General features: G+C 46.2%; 1 protein-coding gene across 2 annotated transcripts in view; it reads right to left on the bottom strand.

Moving 5' to 3' along the window:
* LOC132396910 (Y-box-binding protein 2-A-like) overlaps positions 1 to 17,371 on the bottom strand; it is a 46,785-nt gene that overhangs the window by 27,479 nt on the left and 1,935 nt on the right. For both annotated transcript variants that reach the window (XM_059974995.1, XM_059974996.1), the window contains exon 2: positions 5,899 to 5,962. In XM_059974995.1, the coding sequence (XP_059830978.1) occupies positions 5,899 to 5,962 (64 nt within the window). The remainder of the gene's footprint in view (positions 1 to 5,898; positions 5,963 to 17,371) is intronic.

Raw genomic sequence — 17,371 nt, 5'->3', positions numbered from 1 at the left:
ACACAAGTTTTTTTTAAACCTCTGCACATTGGGTGTTCGACAGTTTTTTTAAATAAATGGGTTCTTTTGGATTTTTTTGTTTCGTGGCTGCCGCAAGGAGACAAATCTCAAGGTTGTAGAATGCATAACCCTGGTTCTAGAAGGAAGAGTTCTTTTAACAAAATACGAGTCTGTGTGGTAGAAGCAGGATCTTTCAAATTCCAAAATAATTTGGATTAGGAATGAATTTGGAGTTCTAGGGATAGTGGATTGGGAAAATGGGAGTCATTTAATAAAGGCAGTCAGATGACATGAACTTAGTGTCCAATTAGCCTTCAAGGCCAGCACATGAAAAAGGACTCCACTTAGAGCTGAGGCAGAGAGACAAATCCACCCCTTTCAGTCCCATTGCCCTCAACCCCTTCCCTGCAAACATACTAAATACACCTTTGTGGCACTCCACTAGTCAGAGGGGCAACCATCTACTACTGATCTTCAGCTTCTCCCACAAAGCCAATGAGTAATCCAGATTACAACCTCATCCTGAATGCCAAGTGACTGAACCTTTCTGACCAACCCCCCATTCGGGACCTTGTCAAATGCTTTGCTAAAGTCCATGTGGACAATATCCATTGCCTTGCGCTCAACTTTCCTGATAATTTCTTTGAAAAACTCTTCAAGATTGGGTTGACACGACCTATGATGCATAAAGCAATGCTGACCATCCCTAATCAGTCTGTCTATCCAAATACTCAAATCCAGTCCCTTAGAATACCTTCCAAAAACATTCCCATTACAGATGTCAGGCTCACCAGCCCACAATCTCCTGGTTATTTCTCAGAGCCTTTCTTAAACAGTGGAACATTAGCTATGTTCCCATCCTCCGGTACCTCACCCATTGCCAAGGATGTTTGAAATATCTCTACTAGGGACCCTGCAATGTCTGCACAAACCTCCCACAAGGTCTGAGGGAACAACTCATCAGGCCCTGGGGATTTATCTACCGGCTCCAGACATTTGGGGCAAGTACAGGTCATCCCCTGGTAATGAACAATCACTGTTTTAACAGTCAATTTTGCTCAAAAACAAAACAGCTGACCATTGACTTCAGGAAGAATGGGACAGCACGTGCTCCCGTCCACAAAGACATTGAGGTTGCAAAGATGAACATCAACAGCCTGTCCTGGTCGAACCACACCGACGCCACAGTCAAGGCAGCTCACCAGTGCCTCTACCTCATCAGGAGGCAAAAGAGATTTGGCGTGTTGGCAATGCCCGTCAACCCTTACTCATCTTTGCCTACCCACCACAGAAAGCATCCCACATGAATTGATCACAGCTTGGCACAGCACCTGCTCAGCCTGCGAGAGCCAGGACACAGCTCAGCACTTCACGCAAACCAGCCTCCCCCCCCCCCCCCCCCCATGGATTCCATCTGCACTTCTCCAGGAGGGGCACAAGTACAACAAGGACAATAAAAAGTCCATTGTATTGCAAAGTGGTCACAGTGTTGCAGCACTGAGGTAGTGATTAGGGTTGCAGCAGATTAGTTCAAAATCCAAGTGGCTGAAGGGACGTTGCTGCTCTTGAACCCGGTGAGAGGGAGGGGCTAACGATTGAAACAGTTTAAAACTCTTCTAACGTCCCTTTCCGTTTCAAGGTAGATGGCATCTTGACAGAGTTTGTGATCTACAGCTGCACTAAGACTATGGTTTTTCACAGTCCACAAAATGCTGGTGTTCCACCAGCATTTTGTGTGTGTTGCTTGAATTTCCAGCATCTTCAGATTTCCTTGTGTTTGGTTTTTCACAGTGGTGGGTTCCTAGCATTTTTGATATCTCCAGGAGCGGACTGGAAGACAGGCACCTTTGGGATACAATTCCAAGTTGGTGTCGCTGCCTGAAGCATCACAGGAAGCAGGAACAACGCACAGCAGTGTATCCTGCTGTCAAAAGTCCCAGCATCGCAACGAGCTGTTGGTCTCCCACTCACTGTGGCAGGAATGATACCCCTCTCTCCTTAATTCGTGAGAGAGGTCGAATTGTTAGGGGTGAACAGTGGTTTTCGATGGACTTCAGATCATGACTCTTTCGGGGCTTTGCTGTTCCTTGTATGGCAGCTGATGGGGGGGGGGGCTGACGCCCTTTGCTGAGGCAATTAGGGGTGGAAGATGCTTTGGGATTCTAATACTTTCCCATCTTTCATTCTTTAGAGTTTTTCTTCTGTTTTCTGGATGTCTGCAGAGAGTAAGAATTTCAGGTTGTATATGTATACGTTTTCCGATATTGAAAGGAACGTTTGACCATTGGTGTTCTGGCTTCCGTACATTCTGCTCAGTGGCAGCTATGGGAAAATGGGCAGGCTTGGACAGCAGAGGGATGTGCCCGCGATGTATTGGACAGTGACCAAAACACTCTGCAGCATTCCACCATGAAACACTGCTATTCCCTTTCAACTCTGGGCAATTCTTGTCGATGCGCCATAGAGAGCATCCCATCAGGATGCATCGCAGCTTGGTAGGGCAGCTTTGCTGCCCGAGACCACGAGAAATGGATGAGGATGATGGATGCAGCTCAGCACATCAGCGAAACCAGCCTCACCTCCCTGGACTCTGTCTACAATTCCCACTGCCTCGGTAAAGCAGGCAGCACCGCCAGAATCAGGCTTAATATCACTGGCAGCAGGGCATTGCAATACGTCATGATAGAGAGAAAAGAAAACTGCGAATTAAACTGTGTGTATATTAAATAATTAAATTAGTGATAGGAAACTTAAAAAAAAAGTCGAGGGATAGTGTTCATGGGTTCAATGCCCATTCAGAAATCAGATGGCAGACAGCAGGAAGCTGTTCCTGAATCATCGGTGTCCCTTTAGGCTTCTGTACCTCCTCCTTGACAGTAGCAATGAGAATAGGGCATGACAGGCAGGTCTTTAATGCTAGATGCTGAAGACCCCAACCACCAACCCCTCCCCAAATCAGAGAGAAGATACAAAATCCTGAAAGCACATACCACCAGGCTCAAGGACAGTGTGTATCTCACTGTTATAAAACTCTTGTATGATAAGATGGACTCTCGACCTCACAATCTACCTCATTATGATCTTACACTTTATCATTTGCCTACACTGCACTTTGTGTTTTGTTACACTTTATACTGAACTCTGTTATTGTATCACCCTATTCAAGCACAATACACTTTGCAATCACCTGTTCAAGACCAAACAATTAATTAGGACCCTACTGTGATTAATTGGAATTCTGGCCTCACAATCTACCTCGTTATGATCTTCCCCTCTTATTGTTTCCCTGCACTGCACTCTGTAGCTGCTGAGCTTTGCTCTGCATTATTAATACTGGAACACACTGTGCAATGATCTGATCAGCACGAACACTTTGTTAGACAAACCTTTCACTGTATCTCGGGACGTGAGACAATAATAAACCAAGTCCAGAATAAACTATTTCCACACACTAGTTTTGCAATGCAGCAAAAAGCACACACTGACAAGAATTACTGAGAGTAGAGAGGAAGCCAGTTGCAGGACAGACTTTAGAATTTATTTTGCAATTATAATATTTAATCCTCCAAGAGGACCACAACCTTGTCGTAGGGTTTGGAGGCTTGCGTGCCTCAATGACCTGGAGAGTGATGTTGGCTGGAGTCAGGGCTTTATGCTTTGGCTCTTGGTAGCGTCACCCATGCCAAACAGGTCAAAGGCCAGACTAAGAGTGGTCCACCAGTCCTCCAGGTTAGGTGGGGTGGGGGGGTGGGTGTTCATCTCAGGGCCAACAACCCTGACTGGTAAAACAAAATGGTTACAGAAACAACAATAAAGAATCTTTCTACATCTGAGTGTGACAGTATTCCCGAGTCCCCAGACCGAGAGTAGTAAAAACTGAGAGGAAGCTACTAACACGATGAAAGAAGCCCCGAACACCATCAGAGATGGAGGACCTTCATTGCTGCCCTCAATACCAGCAGCGTAACAGGCACTTCTGCTAATATTTAATACATTGATGAATTTAACACAAACTACTTAACACATTGACATACAGACCTGTTCATATCCCAGCATTTGTAACCCCACAATGGATCAAGTCATCAAGTCAAAGAACAGTACAGCACAGAATCAGACCCTTTGGCCCATCCAGCCCCTACCAAATTATTTATCTGCCTAGTCCCATTGACCTGCCCTCCCAATGCATACCGGAGCATACTGCTCCATCCTTGTACAGTACCGTGCAAAAGTCTTGGGCGCATATATGCATAGTTAAGGAACCGGGAGCATTCAGTTGGGTATGGTTCTGTTGTATCTTTTCACATTTACTGTGAATGCCCACAAGAAAATAAACTCAGGGTTGTATAGGTGACATACTGTGCATAAGTCTCAATCATGTAACGCCCAAGACTTTTTGCACAGTACTGTAGTAACTTCTTGTACTGCATCATGCTGCTGTAAAAACACAGGTTTCATGGCATATGAGAGTGATGATAAACCCGATTCTGATATGGGTCTCTATTGTGGACTGAGAGTGGGAAAGGGGGCAGGGAGAGGGGAATCATGGTTGGGAATGGGGAAGGGAGTGGGGAGGGAATGGGAGGCACCAGAGAGACAATCTGAAATGATCAATAAACCACTTGTTTGGACCTTGCCTGGTGTCTCAGGGCTACACCCACACCACCCCCTGCCCCTGGAACACTCTCTGCCACCTGACCCACACCCCTCCTGCAGCGTTCCACCCTCAGCATTCCCAACATCCTTTGTTCCTGCCAAATTAACAAACTTGCTCTGTTTCACGTTGACAAATACAGTACTGTGCAAGTCTTGTACACCCTAGCTATACACGTGCCCAAGATTTTTGCACAGTACTATACCTATCCAAACTTCTCTTCAATGTTGAAATCGAGCTCTCATGCAACTGGCAGCTCGTTCCACACTCTCACCACCCTGAGTGAAGAAGTTTCCCCTCATGTTCCCCTTAAACATTTCACCTTTCAACCTCAACCCATAACCTCTGACTGCAGTCCCACACAACCTCAGTGGAAAAAGCCTGCTTGCATTTGTACCCCTCAACTTTGTATACTAATTATGTCTTTCGAGCCCATGGTGGATGGTGAGGGACAGTGGATGTAAAACCATAAGAGACAGGAGCAGCATTCAACCAATCAGCCCATCAGCCATTCCATCACGGCTGATTTATTAACCCTCTCAACCCCATTCTCCTGCCTTCTCCCTGTAACCCTCGACACCCTGACTAATCAAAAATATATCATCCTCCACTTTAAGTATACCCAATGACTTGTCCCTCCACAGCCATCTGTGACAATGAATTGCACAGATTCACCACTCTCTGACTAACGAATTTACTCAAAGTTCTAAAGAGACATCCTTCTATTCTGAGGCTGTGTCCTCTGGTCCTGGACTCCCCCTACACGGGAAACATCCTCTCCACATCCACTATCTAGGCGTTTCAATGAGATCACCCCTCCTCCTTCTAAACTCCAGTGAATACACCCTATGAAACACATCTCAGGATCACTGCAAAAAATCCAAATTTAATTGTCATTGACCCATACACGAATACTCAAGAACACAGCCAAATGAAACAGCATTACTCCAGAGACAACATGCAAACATACTACCAACAGTCACAGCACAAAGCACACGCACAAGACAGCAAGCACAAATGGTATCAGAATTACGCAATAAAAAACTCAAAAACTCGTGCCATTGATCCACAACCGAGCCTGGATGCCTCCCGCTCACCACCCCCAACCCCCCACAGTTGCTACTGCAGCTCGAGGCCCAGTCCTCACACGTACAAGACATCAGGCCTGTACACAACACTGGTAAAAATACAACCACACAAAATAAACCATACTTGTATTACATGTAAAAGCAGATTGAATTAGTTACCTGTTGATGAATCCGTACCCATTTCGAACATTGAACCACTTCACAGTGCCAAGGACGCTAGTGGCTGCAATTTGAACAGAGGAAAACAACATTACAACTTTTCCTATTGATTACCCATGCAAGGAGCTTCATGTTTATTCCATACCCTGGCTCCATAAACACCCCTCAGCCCACTTTTAGAGTCAACAAAGCTACAGTGGAGACCAATGTTCCCTCTAATTTGTAAAGACCTGTATACGCAAATATCTTGTGCAGTGTAATTTTTGTTTAGCCTGGTGACAGCACATGCACACTGAATTTTTGAAGTAAACCTGTCGCTATTCTAAGGATGGTAAGCCATTCTGCTTTTAATGAACTAGTGTCTCTTTTGTGCTTCACGCACTTTCCTGCTTTGGAATTCCACATGGTGAAGCAATAATTTCAATAAAAGCCAGTATAAACAAACCAGTTCTAAAAATCTGCAGACAAATCACCGCAAACTCCACGCTATCAACACCACCCGCATCAGAAACCGGAAAAGGAAATGCAATTGTGTACGATCCTGAAATATACTTAACATGCCAACGAGGTAGAGAGTGACAACTTTTCGTGCGCAGTTTAAATTCCTTTGTGCGCCAGTAGCAAAAGACGTGTGTGGACGCACACCTTAGAGGGATCAGTGGTGGAGACACCAATTGAGACAGTATGCGAAGGAAAACCAACGTGCAGATTCTCCCCTCGAGGAAAGCCAGTTTTCTACATTAATACATGGAAACAGAAAATAGGAGCAGGCCATCTGGCCGTTCAGGTCTCTTACACCATTCAACATGTCCATGCCCAATCATCTGGATTCAGCTCCCATTCCAGCTCACGCTCCATATCCCTCCCTCTGCCCTGTGAAACCATTAAGTACATTTCATTACATGGCTTCAACTGCTGGGCATTCCCCTTCTCCACAGGCTGCCTGACCAGCTCAGCATTTTCCAATCACAGACCTCAAAAGTACTTTTGTCCATGTATTGACTAAGAGCAGAAGTCTTAAAAATTAGACACAGGAAAGCAAAGACGTAATCTTTGTACAGCATCTTTAAATGCACGGCAAAACACTTGTCAGCCAGGGAAATAATTCTGGAGTCTGGTCACCATCACAAGAGAAATGTTTAACCAAACACCTCAGAAATCAATTAGTACAACACCACACTCAAAAGGTGGCATTGTAGGGTAACGTACTTGGTGGAAACTTACATTATACACTATATTTAAAAAGTGCATTGTTACTGTTTTTCTAAGACATAAAACACCTTGCGTCACTTATTTGCTAGAACCTACAGCATTAAGGACTACCAACACACCCAGGACATGCTCTTTGCTCATTACAATTAGCGCAGGGCATCATGGTAGCATAGCAATTAGCACAATCACTCCAAGATCATGGTTCAATCCCCATTGCTCCCTGTAAGAAGTTTGCATGGGCTCCCTGTGATTGTATGGGCTTCTTCCCACACTTCAGCATCGTACAACTGGGGTTAGGGTTAGTGAGTTTAGAGGGATGCTGTGTTGGTGCTGAATGTGTGACTACACTTGCGGGCTGCCCCAGACACTCTTTGCTGATTTGATTTGAAGCAAATGCCTCATTGCACTACTTACTGCACCCTCCCTCACCTCCATTCAACCCAAACAGTCATTCCTGGTGAGGTGACACTTCACCTGCGACTCCTCTGGGGTCGTCTATTGGGTCCGGTGCTCCCAATGCAGCCTCCCCTACGTTGGTGAGACCCATTATAAACTGGGTGACTGCTTCGTCAAGCACCCCCACCAAGTGGAACTTCCTGGTGGACAAACATTAATTCCTATTCTGATGTGTCAATCCATGGCCTCCTCTTGTGCCAAGACGAGGCCTCCCTCAGGATGGAGGAGCAACACCCTGTATTCCATCTGGGTAGCCTCCAACCTGAAGACATGAATATCGATTTCCCCTTCCAGTGAGCAAAAACTCCCCTCTCTTTTCCCTACTCTGACCTTTCGCTTCTTCTTACCCGCCTGTTCCTTCCCCCGAGTTCCCTCCTTCCCTTTCTCCTATGGTCCACTCTCCTATCAGATGCCTTCCTCTCCAGCCCTTGACCTTTCTCTGCTATATCCAATCTTTGCTCCAAAGAGCAGAGAAACATGGCAGCATGACGGAGCGGAAGGATAAAGAGGAAAAACATCTCTCCAAAGTACTCGCACAAAGTGGATATCCACAGAACTTCTTATGAAGACGTCTACAAGGTCGACAACGCACCATCCAAGAAGGGACCAAATGGATCCATACATCCAAAAGGCCTCAGAAATGGTGGCCCGACTGCTCCAAGAACACAGAATTTCAGTCCTGCACAAGTCAACAGCAACGTTGAGTAGTGTACCTTACAGACCAAAACAACAAACCTAGCTATTAGAAAAGACTAATGTGGTCTACAAAATCAAATATGTGGACTGCACCAAATATCACCAAGGCGATCTATAAACCAACAGGCTGCAAACACAAATGAGCAACTCGCCCTGGTCTCTACCCATGAAGAGAGAGTGAGGCATAAATTCGACCGGGCATCAGCGAAAGTCACGGCGCCAGCAAGCACGCGAGAACTCCCAGAAGTACAGCTTTCCGCAAACAATTCCATTAACAGATATGTATCCCATAAGCCAACGCAGAGATCACCGGGCAACCAATCAGCGGTGAGACCCCACCCCCACCGCACTACTGGGTCTCGGGAATGACGGCCAATCCACTGATTGATAAATATATAAAGGCCAAGCAGCCGGAGGACGAACAAGTGAACAGCACACTATGTTTTCTTGTATGGTGACAAAATGTTTGCAAATGAATCGCCAAGATTGGAGAACAACTCAACCCAACCGTACCGTCACCTACCTCCCCCACCCGCCTTCCCAGCACCTGAAACTATGCAGCGTTACACCCCCCCCCCCACCAGACACTACGGAGCATCACCCCCCCATCTAACCCTTTCACCTGAACAACTACACTAACCCATATTGCCCAACTGCCTGAAGATCCCATCATCCATCTGTCTGCATGTTACACAGCCTCCATTCTCTTAGTTGGGGTTTCAGAGATACATATACAACCCTTTTGAACACAGAACAGTACAGGCCCTTCGGCCCACAATGTTATGCTGACCTTTTCACCTGCTCCAAGATCAATCTAACCCTTCCCTTCCACATGGCCCTCTGCTCATCTATCGCCCACGTGCCTATCCAAGAACTTTCTAAATCGCGCTAATGTCGTGGGACTGAAGAGCAGTGGGAGACTGCAACACCGAGACAGCAGGCAGTCTGCCCGCCCATCGCCAGCTGCTGCCGGAGGAGGGCCCTGGTACTCGAGCAATCCCCATCCTTCGATGGTGAGCGAGAGCCTGTCTGAGATATCGAAGAGCTGGCTTGTGAGCTGCAGCTTGATGGACTCCTTGGTGCTGCTGATGATGGTCGCACCGTGTGGGTGGGGGGCGTTGAGTGGGGGGGTGGTGTCGTCCGTGCTTTTGCTGCTGCAAAGAGAGGCGGGGGGGGCTTTGATATTTCTTTTGTTCTATGGGGTTTCTATATTTCAAAGATGTCTGTGAAGAGGACAAATTTCAGGTTACATACCTACTCTGATATTAAATCTACATTGAAACCTTGGCATCATATTCACAAACCCATAGTTGTATACAAAAAACCCTCTAACATCCCTCCCCACCCTCCATACCTTCCTCCTGGGGAAGAGGCTGGCTGTGGGAGGTGTCTCTGCTCTTAAAACTTGCCAACAAAACACTGCAGATCGGGCAGCATCTACGGGGAATAAATTGCTGTCATTTCGGCCGAGGCCCTTCATTAGGACTGGAAAGGAAGGAGGCAGAAGCCAGAATAAGGTCGAGAGGGGGCAGAGTACAAACTGCTGGGTAACAGGTGAGAGGGAAAGAGAGGAGGAGGGAAGAAGCAGAGGGGTCATTGGTGGAAGAGGGAACAGGGTGAAGGAGGAATGCAATGGAGAGGATGGGGGGGAAAGGAAAGGAAGTGGGAAAGCAGAGGGAGGTGACGGGCAGGTGAGGAAGGGGTGAGACAGTAACCGGAATGAGGGAAAACTGTAAGTAGGGGTAGGGAAACATCGGCTACCACCAGACGTTAGACAGATCAATGTTCATGCCATCAGGTTGGAGGCTGAGACGGGACATGATTCGTTCAGCGCCTCTGCACCAACCACCGCAAGCAGGACTTTCCGGTAGCCAAACATTTTAATTCTGATTCCCATTCCTATCCCAATGCGTTGGCCATGGCCGCTTGGAGTGGAGGAGCAACACTTTATATTCCATCTGAGTAGCCTTGAAACTGATGGCATGAATATTGATTTCTCTTTCTGGAAAGTGAAAAAAACTCCCCCCTCCTGTCTTCTAGTCCCCTCTGAGCTTTACCTCTTCTTACCCGCCTATCACTGCCCACTACTCCATCTCTTTCTCCTACGGTCCACTCTCCCATCAGATTCCTCTTTCTCCAGCCCTTGAACTTTCCCATCCACCTGGCTTCACCTGCCACCTCTTTCCCCTCCCCCAACTTTATTTCTTATGGCATCTTCCCCTTTCCTGCTCAGTCCTGATGAAGGGTCTCATCCCGAAACATCGACTGTTTGTTCATTTCCAGAGAAGTTGCCTGACTTGCTGAGTTCCTCCAGCACTTTGTGTACGTTGCTTTGGGATATGGAGGTGTTGCTTCTCCAACCCAAGAGCGGCCTCACTGTGGTGGCAGTAGAAGAGGCTATGGGCAATGTGGGGATGGGAAGTTGAATTGAAATGGGTGGCCACCAGGAGATTAAGAGGGTTGCAGCAAATAGATCGAAGGTGCTTGACAAAGTGGTTCCCAATGTGTCGGGTCTCACCTCTGAGCTCTCCACACTAGCCTCTAGTTTGAGATCTGCCAGCCAGGGGAAAACACTAGCCCTGCATCTACTGTCAACACACAGGTGAACAGTATACATTTCAATAAGATCTCAATTCTACTAAAAAAAAGTGTAGGCCCAGTCTGCTCATCGAGGGCTCAGTGGTGAAAAGGGTGAGCAGCTTTAAGTTCCTGAGTGTCAATCTCTCTGAGGATCTACCCTGGGCCCAACATATTGATGCAAGTACAAAGGCATCAATACTTGTCATTGGGTTTGGAGGCTTGTGTGCCTCAATGACCCAGACAGCTACGTTGGCTGGAGTCAGGGCTTTACGCTTTGGCTCTTGATAGGGTCACCCATGCCAAACAGGTTAAAGGGTAGAGGTCAGACTAAGTGGTCCACCGGTCCTCCAGGTTTGAGGGTTCAGCTCAGAACTAACAACCCTGACTGGTAAAACAAAACTGTTATGGAAACAGCAATGAAGAATCCTTCTACATCTGAGTGTGACGGTATTCCTGAGTCTCCACCCGGGATTTGTGTGACTGACAATAATGAAAACTCAGAGGAAGCTACTGACATGATGAAGGTAGACCTGAACACCAGCAGAGATAGAAAACCTTCATTGCTGCCCTAAACACCAGCACTGTTACGGACAGCAGAGAGCCAGTGGCTATATTTGATTAGGAGTTCGAGGAGATTTGTCATGTCAAAGAGTCCAGCAAATTTCTTTTGATATATAGAACATTCCAGCACAGAAACAGGCGTGTGCATTTTGCACCAGCTGTTTAATTACCTAGTGTGGAGGATCATTTAGGAACAGGGTTGGAAAAAGGTGAGAGGGTTGTAAACTGCAACTCCATCACAGGTACTAGCCTCCCCACTATCAAGGACATCTTTGAAGGAGTGATGCTACAAGGCAGCATCTATCAAGGACTCCTCACCACCCAGGACATGCCCCCTTCTCATTGCTACTATCAGGGAGAAGGTACAGGAGTCCAAAGGGCTCAATGATTCAGGAACAGCTTTCTCTCCTCTGCCATCCAATTTCTGAATGGACATTGAAGACTACCTCACTTTTTGCACCACTTTTTAATATTTCCTATTGTAATTGAGTAATTTTTAATCAATGCTGCGCCGATGCTGCTAGTGTGGCAAGGCGGAACACCTGCTTAGCCTACTCTTTGCTGTATCTCTGAATAAAAATAAATACGGTAAAGATCAAACCTCAGCTTGCTGAACCTCAGAATCAGGTTTAACATCACCAGTACATGACAATAGACAATAGGTGCAGAAGTAGATCATTCGGCCCTTCGAGCCTGCACCACCATTCTGAGATCATGGCTGATCAATTACTATCAATACCCGGTTCCTGCCTTGTCCCCATATCCCTTGATTCCCCTATCCAGAAGATACCTATCTAGCTCCTTCTTGAAGGCTATGGTGTAAAACTTGTCTTTGCAGCAGCAATACAATGCAACACAATTTGCATTTGGGGGTTGATACGCTTGCTGTTTTCTGGTGCAGGAGGGATTTGGGGGTTGATACGCTTGCTGTTTTCTGGTGCAGGAGGGATTTGGGGGTTGATACGCTTGCTGTTTTCTGGTGCAGGAGGGATTTGGGGGTTGATACGCTTGCTGTTTTCTGGTGCAGGAGGGATTTGGGGGTTGAAGGTTGTGCTCACATCTTTCTCTTTCTTGGTTTCATGGCTATCTGGCGAAGAACTTCAGAGTTGTATACTTTGACAATCAGTAAATTAACCTATACAATAGTAGGAAAAAACTCAATTACATTAATTGTATATTTTAAATAGTTAAATAGAGCAAACATACAAATTAAAATGTATGAGGTGGTGTTGATGTGTTCAATGTCCATTCAGAAACCTGATGGCAGAGGGGAAGAAGCTGTTTCTGAATCGTTGAGTGTCTCTCTTCAGGCTCCTGTACCTCCTCCCTGATGGTAGCAATGAGAAGAGGGCATGCCCTGGATGATGGAGGTCCTTAAACATGGATGCCACCTTTTTGAGGCATCGCTCCCTTAAGATGGACTGGATACCACAGAGGGTAGTGCCCACGATGGGGTTGGCCGAGTTTACAACTCTCTGCAGCTTATTTCAATCCTTTGCAGATTCTCCCCCCCACCCCATACCAGACAGTGATTCAGCCAGTACAAGATGCCCAGATCTTACTGAACACAACTTTTATACAACAGCAGCATTTAGAAGATGCTTGGATAGGAAAGGTTTAAGAGGAAGAGATGAATGTACGACTCTCACCCTGCAACCTTTCAATCCAGCTTCATTTTGCTCCCTCACCCATTAGATCACAAAGTAGGCTCCTCAGCCCCACCCTGCAGTCCCCGATTTAATCCTAAGGGCAATTAAGTCTTTGGACTGTGGTAGGAAGCCCACATGGTCACAGGGAGTTCTAACAGGCAGCAGTGGGGATTGAACCTGGGTCGCCTGTACTGCAAAGCGTTGTGCTAACCACTACGCTACCGTGCCCCACCTCCCAGTTACTAACAGGAACACATTCGAGGAGCTGAACTGCAAAGTGCTCCAAGGACAAGAATCTGACCTAAGTTTCTGTAGAAATCCAGAGCAACACACGCAAAATGCTGGAGTAACACAGGTCAGGCAACACCTGCGGAAAGGAATAAACACAAAAAACGTTTCAGTCAGAGACCCTTTATCAAGATTGAAAAGAGGGGGGCAGAAGATAGAAGGTGGGTTGGGGGGGGGAATGTGTACAAGCAAGAAGGTGATTGCTGAAGCTAAGTAGATTGGGGGAGGGGGAATGAAGCAAGAAGCTGAGGTGATAGGTAGAAAATGTAAGGGCTGGAGAAGGAGGAATCTGGAGGAGAGGAGAATGGATTTTGAGGAAAAGGAGAAAGGGTCAGCAGGAGGTGGTGATAGGCAGGTGAGGAGAAGAGGTAGAGGGAAAGGGGCGAAGGAAGAGTATTACCAGAAGTTGGAGAAATAGAGGTCCATGCTATCAGGTTGGAGGCTACCCAGACAGAATGCAAGGTGTTGCTCCTCCGACCTGAGAGAGGCCTCACCGTGACAGAGGAGGCATCCGTGGACCTACAAGTCAGACTGGGTATTGGAATGAAAACTGCTGGCCACCAGGAAGTCCTGCTTTTCGCTGATGGTGCAGAGGTGCTCAACAAAGCAGTCCCCAATTTACATCGAATCTCAGCAACGTAGAGGCATCAGGAGCACCAGATACAGCAGGCGACCCCAACAGGTGAAGAGCTGACTTCCTGGAGGGACTATTGAGCCCTGAATGAAGGAGAGGGAGGAGGTGAATGGGCAGATGCAGCATTTCTGCCCATTGATATGTAACAGGAGGGAGATTAGTGGGGAAGGATAAATGGACAAGGGAATGACGGAGGGAGCAATCCTTGTGGAAAGTGGAGAATGGGGGGGTCGGGGGTAAAGATGTGCTTGGTTCCCGATCCCACGGAAGATGCAGAGAATAGAGTGTTGGATGTGGAACTTCCTGTGGGTAGGTGAGGACAAAGGGGATTCTACACATGCAAGATGGTGGGAAGATAGGGTGAGCACTCTATACACGCCAGGCAGTGGGAAGAGAAACAGAATTAATGTGTCAGGTCAAAGACTTCAACCTGAAATTCTTGAGCTTTCCAGAAATACTACCAGACCTGATACCAGATCTCGCACAAGTTTTAGTAATGTTAAGTCTTGCATTGTACTGCAAAACAAAAAGATCAGGTCAGAAGATTGTGATAGGTCTGTTTTATTCCAGATTTCCTTTAGAGAACTGGCTTTAAATCAAATGAGGATTGTTCTGAAGAGTGGAACAGATTGCCAGTCATGGTCTTATTGAGAGTGTGGACACAAATCACTGAAAACAGCCTCCCCTCAGATGCACCCCATCTATACTTCCCCTCCCTCCCCTCACCTTGTGAAAGCAGTCAACATAATCAAGGATCTCCCTGACATTCTCTCTTCTCCCCTCTCACCTCAGGCAGAAGATACAAAAATGCCTTACCACCAGACTCAAGGTTCTTAGGTTATCGAATCAAACTTTTGTACAATAAGAAACCTGACGCCAGTCTACCTCACAGACTGGTGAAGGACTACCTCACAGTGGTCCTTCTTGCTGAAGTCACCGGAGAAAAGTACTGGTCATTATGAAGTTGCTTGTATTCGACAAAACACGATACAGCAGGCATCATAAACTGACGCTTTCTGTGATAAGATCTGGCTGGCCAACACCACCCGACTTTTTATATGATAGACACCAAAGGGCAATTCCATATTTACAATGCATCCACAATGCTTTCTTTGAAACTACACCTCTCAATTCGTACCCGCACCACAGACATCTAAATGAATTTTAATCGGCATTGTCTAGTCTGTGGTTTAAGGCTTTTTCGATACCTATTGTTCAGAGCAGCACTTTAAATTTAATCTACATTCAGGTTTGAAGATTGGTAGCTGAAATATTTCACCTTTCACCCCAGTAAAAAAGCCTGCTAGTGCTTCTGTTATCCATACCTCTTAAATAACTTCAGCTAACATCCCAGCATCAGTGAGATGCAAGGGGGCTATGCTGGTGCTTTCTGCTGGGATGGGGTGGGGGAAGGAGGGATGATGCTTTCCTGCTGCATGCAAGAGAGGGAGAGGGTCTTTGTGGTTTAATGTTTTTCGGTCATTCATCCCTTGGGGGTTTTCCCTGTTTTGTGGATGTCTGTGAAGAGCAAAGATTTCAGATTATTTGCATACATTCTGATATTAAATTGAACCATTGAACTCCTGTACTCAATACTCTAATGAAAGCCAATGTGCCAAAAGCTCATTGTGATGTCACTTTCATTTCCCCCTCAACCCTATTCTCCACATAACCTTTGATCCCCTCACTAATCAAGAACCTATTAACCTTCAATTTCAATATACCCAATGACTTGGACTCTGCAGCAGTCTGTGGCAGCGAATTCCACAGATTCACCATCCTCTGGCTAAAGAAATTCCTCCCGATCTCTATTCTAAATGGACACCCCTCTAATCTGAGGCTCTGCCTTCCTGTCTTCGACTTCCCCACTATTGAACACATCCTCTCCACAGCCACTCTATCTAGGCCATTCAGGTTTTATCAGGCTGCACTCTTTCAGTAAGAGAATGCAGAATATTGTTATTGTCATCAGTCTCCCTTGCACAACCTCAATGCACTGTTGTAATGAAATGATTTGTATGGACAGCATGCAAAACAGTTTTTTTTCTCCTTGATCTCAATAAGCCGTTTACATTACGCAAATTGAAAATGGTACAACTGGTTTCCAAGCTTGAGCTGTGACTGGCTCTCCGCCACTGTAAGGCGACGGACAATGTTGGACTCTGGTACGATAAGGTAGTCTCTTATCTCTGTGGACCTAACCTGGATGCAGCTATAAAGGCAGCAAGATAGCAGCTATACTTCATTCAGAGTTCAAGGAGATTTGGTATGACACCAAAAACACTTGTAGAAGTTTTCAAATGCACCGTGGAGAGCAATCTGATAGGTTGAATCACCATCCGGTATTGGGGGGGGGGGGGGGGGGGCTGCTGCACAAGATTGAACTAAATTGCGGAAACTTGTAAACTCAGTCAGCTCCATCACGGGTACCAGCCTCCATTGTATCCAAGACATCTTCCAGGAGCGGCACCTTAGGAAGGCAGCATCTATCATTGAGGATCCTATCACCCAGGACATGCCCACTTCTCATTGCTACCATCAGGAAAGAGATACAGGAGCCTGAAGACACACACACAGCAATTCAGGAACAGCTCCTTCCCCTCTGCCACCTGATTTCTGACTGGACATTGTACACATGAACACCACCTCACTACTTATTTTTTTTTGCACTACTCCTTTTAACTTAACTATATAATTGAGATATATACCTAATTTAATTAAGGTTTTCTCTATCTTTATCACAGTGTTAATGAATTTCACATTGCCAGTGATATTAAACTTGATTCTTGACTAATCTACCTCATTATGACCTTGTACCTGTCAGCACTCTCTGTAGTATTATACTTTATTCAATAGCTCAAATATCATCAGAGAATGTAAACAGTTTCCAAGCTGAAATCCTTAATCACAGACATCCACAAAACAAAAAATAGAACAAAGAATGAATGACAGGAAAACATTAAAACCCCAAAGCCCCACCCCACACACAACAGAAACATCAAACCTCCCCTTGCCCCACTTATTCCAGCAAAGCATCAACCCTGAAAAACCCCAAGGAAACCAGGATCTAGAGTCCACCAAAAACTACTGTCCACCCCAGCATCTCAGACAGTCTCTCTCTCACACAGAGAGAGTTATGGCTCCTGCAAGAGTGGGAGGGGAAGCCATTAGCTTGCTGTTGCATTGTTACAATCTGCAGTTTGCTTATCCGAGTTCCTGACTTGAGAACCAGGTCCGTTATTATTTATTTTCTTCTACCTCATTACACTGTGTAATGATTTGATCTGTAGAAAGTTTCCCTCCACCCCTCCTCCCCATCTCAGGCATCATAAATCTACTCCTTCAGAAAGGGCAGCATGAGGGAACACATGTCGGTCCACAGCCAGGGACCAGAACA

The sequence above is a fragment of the Hypanus sabinus genome, chromosome 7 (genome assembly GCF_030144855.1).
Source record: "Hypanus sabinus isolate sHypSab1 chromosome 7, sHypSab1.hap1, whole genome shotgun sequence".
Classification (NCBI taxonomy): domain Eukaryota; kingdom Metazoa; phylum Chordata; class Chondrichthyes; order Myliobatiformes; family Dasyatidae; genus Hypanus; species Hypanus sabinus.
The sequence above is the reverse complement of the archived record's forward strand: the minus strand, read 5'-3'. Positions and strand labels throughout refer to the sequence as shown.